The following is an 8,844-nucleotide window of genomic DNA, read 5'->3' as shown; positions in this document are numbered from 1 at the left end:
TCACCATTCCACATGCATCCCTCCCACAGCTGAGTGCTTGGTTGAAGTGGACGGCCTTCCTGATAGAGGAGGACCTGTTCTTCAGTCAAGGGTATATGAGTAGCTGTGCCCCCCCTGCTAAAATCTCTAAAGAAGCTCTCAAGTCCATTGTAGAAGAACATAGGGCAGTCAGTCTTCTGAGACTCCAGACACATCCAAAAGAGGCGCTGCATGTGGCTGTCTGCCTTTCTTTAGAAAAAAAAAAAAAAAGTGAAAAGAGTGAATCAATCCGAATCTCCAGGGGGTGAGGGAGGAAGACCTAGGGCATCAATTCTTAAATTTTGTTCTGCCCTGGAATCACCTGTGGAGACTTAAAAACAAAGAACAAAAACAAAAAAAACTAATGCCTAGAATTTTTTTATCTTAATTCCAGTATCATTAACATACAGCATTATATTAGTTTCAGGTGTACAATATAGTGATTCAGCACTCTAATACAACACCCAGTGCTCATCATGGCAAGTGAACTCTTTAATCACCATCACCTATTTCACCCATCCCCCCACCTCCCTTCTGGTAATCATCCCTTTGTCCTCTACAGCTAAGAGTCTGGGTTTTTTTTGTTTGTTTGCCTCATTTTGCTGTTTGTTCATTTGTTTCTTAAATTCGACATAAGTGAAATCATATGGTGTCATTCTCTGACTTATTTCACTTAGCATTTTACTCTCTAGATCCATTCATGTTGTTGCAAATGGCAAGATTTCATTCTTTCTTATGGCCGAGTAATATTCCACTATACACAGATACCACATCTTCTGTATTCATCCATCAATGGACACTTGGACTGCTTCCATAATTTGGCTATTGTAAATAATGCCACTATAAACATAGGGATGCATATATCTTTTTTGAATTAGTGTTTTTGTATTCTTTGGGTAAATACCCAGTGGTGGAATCACTCAGTATTTTTACTTTTTAATTTTTTGAGGAATCTCCTTACTGTTTTCCACATTGGTTGCACCAATTTGCATTCCCACTAGCAAGGCACCAGGGTTCCTTTTTCTCCACATTTTCTCCAATACTTGTTGTTTCTTGTGTTTTTCTTCTCTTTTTTTTAAGTTCATGTATCTATTTTAAGGGAAAGAGTGTGAGTGGGGAGAGGCAGAAAGAGAAGGAGAGAGAGAGAATCCCCAACAGGCTCCACACTGACAGCAATGAGGCCTATGTGGGACTTGAACCCATGAACTGTGAGATCATGACCTGAGCCAAAATCAAGAGTTGGGCACTTAACTGACTGAGCCACCCAGGAGCCCCTCTTGTGTTTTTCTTTTTAGCCATTCTGACAGCTGTGAGGTGATATCTCATTATGTTTTTGATTCACATTTCCTTGATGATAAGTGATGTTGAACATCTTTTCATGTGTCTGTTGGCATCTGTCTCCTTTGGAGAAATGTTTGTTCGTGACTTCCGCCCATTTTTAATTGGATTATTTGTGGGGTTTTTGATGTTGAGTTATAGAAGTTCTTTATATATTTTGGATACTGACCCCTTATTGGTTATATTGTTTGCAAATATCTTCTCCCATTCAGTAGGTTGTCTTTATTTCGTTGATTGTTTCCTTTGCTGTGCAGAAACTTTTTTTTTTAAGGTTATTTATTTATTTTGAGAGAGGATGCAAGCAGGGGAAGGGCAGAGAGAAAGAATCCCAAGCAGGCCCCAAATTGTCAGCACAGAGCCCAATGTGAGGCTCAGTCCCACAAATGGTGAGATCATGACCTGAGCCAAAACTGAGAGAGGCTTAACTGACTGAACCACCCGGCTGCTCCAGAAGCTTTTTATTTTGATGTAGTCCCAATAGATTATTTTTGCTTTTGCTTCCCTTGCCTCAGGAGACATATCTAGAAAAATGTAGCTACAGCCAATGTCAAAGAAATTATTGCCTATGCTCTCCTCTAGGATTTTCATGGTTTCAAGTCTCACATTTAGGTCTTTAATCCATTTTGAGTTTATTCTTGTGTATAGTGTAAGAAAGTGGTTCAATTTTATTATTTTTGCGTGTAGCTGTCCAGTTTTCCCATTTCATCATTTGTTGAAGAGACTGTCTTTTTCCCATTGTATATTCTTGCCTATTTTGGTGAAGATTAATTGACCATATAGTCATAGGTTTATTTCTGGGCTTCTATTCTGTTCCACTGATCTATGTATCTATTTTTGTGTCACTACCATATTGTTTTGATTACTACAGCTTTGTAGTATGTCTTAAAATCTGGGGTTGTGATACTTCCAGTTTTTTTGTTCTTTTTCAAGATTGCTTTGGCTATTCATGGTCTTTTGTGGTTCCTTAAAAATTTTAGGATTATTTGTTCCAGTTCTGTGAAAAATGCTATTGGTATTTTGATAGGGATTATATTAAATCTGGATTGCTTTGGATAGTTTGGACATTTTAACAATATTTGTTTTCCCAATCCATGAGCATGGAATATCTTTCCATTTGTTTGTGTCATCTTCCATTTCTTTTATTAATGTTTTATAGTTTTCAGAGCACAGGCCTTTTTGGTTAAGTTTATTCCTAGGTATTTCAGTATTTTTGGAACAATTCTAAATCACACTGTTTTCTTAATTCTCTCTCTGCTACTTCATTATTAGTGTATAGAAATGCAACAGATATCTGTATATTGATTTTGTATCCTGCAACCTTACCAAATTCATTTGTCAGTTCTAGCAGTTTTTTTGTGGAGTCTCCAGGGTTTTCTACATATAGTATCATGTCATCTGAAAATAATGAAACTTTTACTTCTTCCTTACCAATTTGGATGCATTTTATTTCTTTTTCTTGTCTGATTGCTGTGGCTAGGATTTCTGGTACTATGTTGAATAAAAGTGATGAGAGAGGACATCTTTGTCTTGTTCTTGATATTAGGGAGAAAGCTTCTAGTTTTTCACCATTGAGTATGATGTTAGCTGTGAGCTTTTCATACATGAATGCCTAGAATTTTTGAAAGCTTCTCTGATGATTCTATAGGCACCAGTGTTTAATAACTATTTCCCTACCATCCCCTTTAAATTGTCCTGAGGACATTGCCATAAAACGTATAGATGAAGTTTAGAAGAAGCAGGCATCTATTTTCTTAAATCCCTCAACTCATAACTTGGTCAGAGGGGCACCTGGGTGGCTCAGTCGGTTAAGCAACCAACTTCAGCTCAGGTCATGATCTCATGGTTTGTGGGGTTGGGCCCCACATTGGGCTCTGTGCTGACAGCTCAGAGCCTGGAGCCTGCTTCTGATTCTGTGTTTTCCTCTCTCTCTCTGCCCCTCCCTCTGCTTGCAGTCTGCCTCTCTCTCTCCAAAAAATAAACATTAATTTTTTTAAAAAAAAACTTAGGTATCTGATGTTCCCTTTTCTTTCACATTCTTGGTGAGTCTGTCTTAACAGCTAGCTCCACAGGGCTGGGATTGGTTTTGTTCACCAATGTAGACCCACTACCTAGAACAGAGCCTGGCACATAGTAGGCATTCAGTAAGTACTTGCTGAATTATTGAATAGGTCTGCAATCTGTCTCAGTTGTGTTCAAGACTTTCTTGTCAGGTTGTAGACATCACTGGTGTACTGAGGCTGGCATTACTGGTTACTGAGTTATTGGTGCCTAACCCCAGAATGAATCTCCATTGGATGTGTTGACTTTATCAACTTAAGATGGGTTAGTGTTCCTAATGGTTTTACATCTTTATGTTGATAATAGGATGGATCCTGGGTTATAAGGACCAGTAGAAATATGCCTGATGGATTCTTTTCTTGGAGACTAAGACTACTTTAGGGCCTACTCATGCTCTGATTTCTGAAGTAAAGGCTGGGTCTCCCACAAACATCTAACTCAAGCCAGTTTCTGCAAGATGATGTCATCAGCCTCTCGCAAAGGATTATGACAGAAAAGTGATCAAGGTAACCTGAACACAAAGGCCCAGAAGGAAGATTTAACTGAAAAAGTGTTTACCAAGCAATTTTGAAACATCTTTCAATTTCTGTCAGAATGCCTGAGAAGTATCCAGAGTGGTGGATTAGGTAGATAGACCAAATATAGACTATCGTATCATAGCCCCATGCAGTGGATCACAAGCAAATAAAGCTCACTTTATTAGAAGGGCTGAGGTCCTGGCCAATTATCTGCACTGGAAAGGACAGCAAAGTGGGTTTTGTCTTAAGAGAGAACTAGACAACAGTATGTGTTGGTGGTCACAGGTCAGAACTGGAATCCAGGATAACTATGATCCTGAAGTCATTCAGGCTGGCAAGCTGAGACTGACCAATAGGATGATCAGTGAATCAGGAATCTGGGGTGCAGGCTGCATGAGCAATTTGAACTTTTATTTCTCTGTTTTGTATGTGGATTACCAGGGGCATATTTCCTGCTCAACGATGAGATTCTTATATAACCCTTGCCAGGAGAAGCTATCAAGGAAATGGCAGTGGCAAAACTAGAAGTTAGATTCTGACTCTAGGTTCTACTGTTTCTACGGGGTGAAGCTCTTTAGAGTTTCTCTTTAGGCCCAAACCATCAAAGCCTTATCATAGTTCATTCAGCTTCCTCAGTTATAAAAGAGGACCCTTCCTTTTAAGGTGTGTGTGTGTGTGTGTGTGTGTGTGTGTGTGTGTGTGTGTGTATAAATGAGTTAATGTGTACAAAGCAATGAGGAGAGTGCTTGGCACAAATAAATGCTCAATACATGGTAGCCACTGTTACTCATTAAGTGGTGCTGCTGTTATTTACTGAGCATCTACTGGGTTCCAACCATGTGGCAGGTGCTGCAACATTGGATCTAAACATGGTTCAAACTGAGAAATGAAGCCCCAGATCCCAGTCACTTCTAAAAGGCTTGTCCCCTGGCTGTCTTTCTTGCAGGTGGGAATTGGTTACCTGAGTGATCACCTTCTGTTTTTGATTCCTCTCACAGATCTCCCTTTTTTCTGATCAATGGGCCCTCTCTATGAGTGTTGTATGTCTCCAGAAATTCCTTTTTCCTAAATCTGGACACAAGGGGATGGGAGAGGTGACCCGTGAGTGATAAACACAGTGGTTCATAGGAAGGTCCAGTGGATGTGATCCAGGTGGATTTCGCGGAGCGAGTGAGGGATATATGTCCTTAAATATGAAAAATATTTTTAAAGGAAAAGCTTAGGGAAATAAGTAAAGAAATGGTAGACCCATTAGGTGTGGTTGGAGGGATGGGACTCTTAAACATCTAACAGGCATTTGCGTGGACATGTCTTTTAAAATTCTACTGGCAATCCTGTAACATAAGAATTCTTTCTCCTTTTATTTATTTATTTTTTTTAAGTTTATTTATTTTTGGGACAGAGAGAGACAGAGCATGAACGGGGGAGGGGCAGAGAGAGAGGGAGACACAGAATCGGAAGCAGGCTCCAGGCTCTGAGCCATCAGCCCAGAGCCTGACACGGGGCTCAAACTCACGGACCGCGAGATCGTGACCTGGGCGGAAGTCGGCCGGCCCAACCGACTGAGCCACCCAGGCGCCCCTCTCCTTTTATTTTTTAAATGAGGAATTTGATTATCACAAAAGTGAAGGGACTTGCCTAAAGTCAAACGGTTAGCAGGCGACAAAACAGCTTTGAATTTTGGGTTTCATCATTAGGGGCGCGGAGCCTAGAAAAAATTCCGGCGCTATTATCATTATTAGCATTCACTATTGAAAGGAGGGAAAGGGGAGGGTTAAGTGAAGGTGTTTTCAATGCGGAGGGGACGTCCTCCTTCCCAGGCTGAGGGGAAGGAGAGGGTGAATCTGTTAGAGAAAAGGCATTATTGGGTCTTGAGCCTTCTAAATCTGCTCCTGCCCCACCTCCTTGGCCTCATCTGGTTGTATATGTTAAACCGAAGCTGAGGAGAGGAAGCTGCACACGAGGAGAAACACCTGTTGTGTGCCGGAGGCGGGGGTATACCCCAGACCGCCCCCCCCCCCAGTGCTCGCCCAGGGTCACAGCAGAGCGGCTGGCGGAGACTCCGGCCAACAGCTGGACTTTGGAACTCCGCCCCCTTAGGCCCTCCCTCCAGGCCGGCACCCCGCCCCTCCTCCCCAAGGTGGCTGTGGCTCCCAGAAACAGCGGCGGCCGCGCTGCGGGGAGAGGACGGCGGGCGGGCCGGCCGGGAGGAGGGAGAGAACTGGCTCGCGGCCGCGGCGCTGAAGTTTCCTGCCCGCCGCGCTCCCACCCTCTGCTGGCGGCCCGGGCCATGCCGGAGCGCTGGGGTCGAGCGGCAGCATGAAGGGCGGCGACCGCGCTTACACCCGAGGTCCCTCTTGGGGGTGGCTCTTTGCTGCCAAGTGCTGCTGTTGCCTCCCGTGCAGAGGTGAGTAGCTGTTGGCGTTCTCGCCTTCTTTTAGCAAAGCCCGGGACCGCGGGGCGGTGGGGTGGGCGGGCGTGAGGGAGGGGATGGGAGGGCCGGCCAGGGGGGGTCGCGTCAGTTTCCCTAGCAGAAAGCGGGCTCGCTCGCGGGGAAGTTCGGACTCGGAGGCAGAGCTGCAGTTTGGCAACTCAGTTACTTACTTGTCAGCGACTTTGGATGTCAGGACTCCAGCCTGCCGGGGGGGAGGGGGGATGCGGGGGGATGGGGAGGAGGCCCTCTGGGGCTGTGCGTCCCAGTAGTGGCCGAGTCGCACTTCCCTCATCTCATTTACATATGGATCTCAGCGGAAGGATTAACGAGTGACTCCTAGCTATAGGAATGTATTTGACACTTGTCTCTACACTAGGTACTATTTTTGCCAAGTGACAATTTTCTTTGGGGACTGGAGCGGGCTTTTCTTTGCCTGGGCTTTCGCAGGCCAGCTGGGTGTGCAACTCTGGGCCGAGGTTCGCTCATTAATTAACCAAGAACTCTCTATGTACCCAATTAGGGCTGTATTTAACTATTCTGCTAATTTTAATGTTGTTGAGGAGATTGCGGGAAGCAACTAATTTCTCCAAAATCAGCCTGCAAAGCAAAATGGTGAGAAGGTTCACGGAAAGGTCTATCAGTTGTGGAGCCTCACCTGAAAAAGGAATCCGGCGTTTCCTAGACAGAGTTGACATATGTTCCTAAAACTGTCCCTGACACTTTAACACTTCAGCTTGGAGGCTGGGGGAAGAGAAATTTTGTTTCTGTGTGGTTAGAAGTGAGAATATAGCCTCTCACTGGACATTTGCCATTTTTAAATTTCGCCTATTGGACCTCTTGCCTCCATCCCAATTTACAGTGCCCCAGTCTCCGTCGCCATCCTCATCTGACAAAGTCCGGATGCAGCTTTCTCTCTGAGTTACTGATAAATAAACTTCATTCATCATCATCTACGCCACATACAACAGAGACCTGACACAGTCCTCATCCTGAGCTGATACAAGGCTACAAAAACTAATTAAATCTGAAGGACCTTTTCCCAAGTCATTAAGGTTCATAATGCCAGCATTAGGTTCTCAGTCTCTGCATTTAATTAGAACAGGCTGAAACTGTATGATAGCCAGCTCTAAAAGCCAGAATTCAGACGGAGAAGGAATCTTCGAGGGCCGGGGACCCTCACCAGCATCCAAGCCTAGTTCAGAAACATTCAAAACCAAGGCTGGGAATTGAAGGAAAGGGACATTAGAAAGGAGAGGAAGCAGGAAATGACCAAAGGGAATCTGAGTGGGTGGGATTGCTCTGCAGTCTGGGCTGCTTTCGTGGGGAAGGGTTTCCAAGCAGGATTTCTTGGGAGCCCATTTCCTGTCAAAAGGCAGAATTCGGGAACTTGGGCAGTGCTTTTCTAAAGCTCCTGCAGCTGCCTGCTTGAATCCAGATGTGTGGGAGCCCCAGCTTCCCTGCAGAGGAATTCTCCTGGGGTCTCTCAACCCTTTGCTTTGTGTATTGCCCCGGCTTCCCCTCCAGCTCCCAGGCCCAGGAAGTAGGGGTGGGGCGGGGAGCCCACCTCCTGCCTGCAGGACTGGGAAAGCTGTGGCTGCAGGCTCTGTGGCTGGCAGAGGGGGCGTGAGAGGGAAGGGGGGTGTTGCAGGAGCCAAGCCAGAGCTCCAGGACACCACTGACCCTCAGCTGAAGGTGGAGGGAAGCCAAAGACCCAAGCAGTGAAAGCAGCATAAAAGGAGAAAGGGGGGTAACAGAAGTGGGTGCCTCGTCACTTTCTTCCACTTTACTCCTTACTCTTTCCTAGATGGGAGACATGAGGAAGATGGGAGGGGGAGCTGAGATATCCACCCTTTAAAGAACTCCTGGCCTCAGTGGCAGGGTGGTTATATCTGAGGTATGGGGCACTACCCCGAGGCTCCCTAGGTCTGCTCCAACAGAAAAGAGAGATCTGCGTCTCCACCCAGACTGGAGGCATCTATTCGGAAGCAGATTGCAAAGATAAGTCTTGTACTGAGCCTGAACAGAGCCCCGAACGCTGTGGGAGAAAGCTCGCCTAGTTGCAACACGGAGCAGGACTGAGGGAAATCTGAGAGGCTGACTGGAGTGGAGGGCAGCACAGCCAGGGACGGTTGCTTCTCTTTTCAGCTGAACCAGTTTCTCTGGTTGTACAGACTTCATACAATTGAAAGGTAGCTTCCCTTTTAAATAAAGGCAGCTGGCTATTTGGCCTCTCTCTCTCCTCAGAGAACTTGGCTCCTGCTGTTCCAGTAGCTGCACTCTGAAGCTAGTAGGTCAGAACCACTACCAAGTTTCCCAAGTCAAGGGGCCTTCCCAACTGGCTGCCAGTCACTCAGAATTCAAAGGGCTGAGGAAAGTCTAAGCCAAGTCCTTCTAAAGTCCGAAGAAAAGAGGAATTGGAATGTTCTGGTTATTTTTGATCAACCCAAAGCTAAGTGAGGCATCCTGGACTTTCCCTGG

At 45.2% G+C, this 8,844-nt stretch overlaps 1 protein-coding gene across 7 annotated transcripts in view; it reads left to right on the top strand.

Annotated features, from left to right (window-relative positions):
* Window positions 1–6,083: 6,083 nt before the first annotated feature.
* Window positions 6,084–8,844, top strand: part of LOC125174692 (kalirin-like) — a 122,004-nt gene continuing 119,243 nt past the window's right edge. For all 7 annotated transcript variants that reach the window (XM_047874339.1, XM_047874338.1, XM_047874337.1 and 4 more), the window contains exon 1: window positions 6,084–6,339. In XM_047874339.1, the coding sequence (XP_047730295.1) occupies window positions 6,252–6,339 (88 nt within the window). In that variant the 5' untranslated portion in view covers window positions 6,084–6,251. The remainder of the gene's footprint in view (window positions 6,340–8,844) is intronic.

This window comes from Prionailurus viverrinus, chromosome C2 (assembly GCF_022837055.1).
Source record: "Prionailurus viverrinus isolate Anna chromosome C2, UM_Priviv_1.0, whole genome shotgun sequence".
Classification (NCBI taxonomy): Eukaryota; Metazoa; Chordata; class Mammalia; order Carnivora; family Felidae; genus Prionailurus; species Prionailurus viverrinus.
The sequence above is the reverse complement of the archived record's forward strand: the minus strand, read 5'-3'. Positions and strand labels throughout refer to the sequence as shown.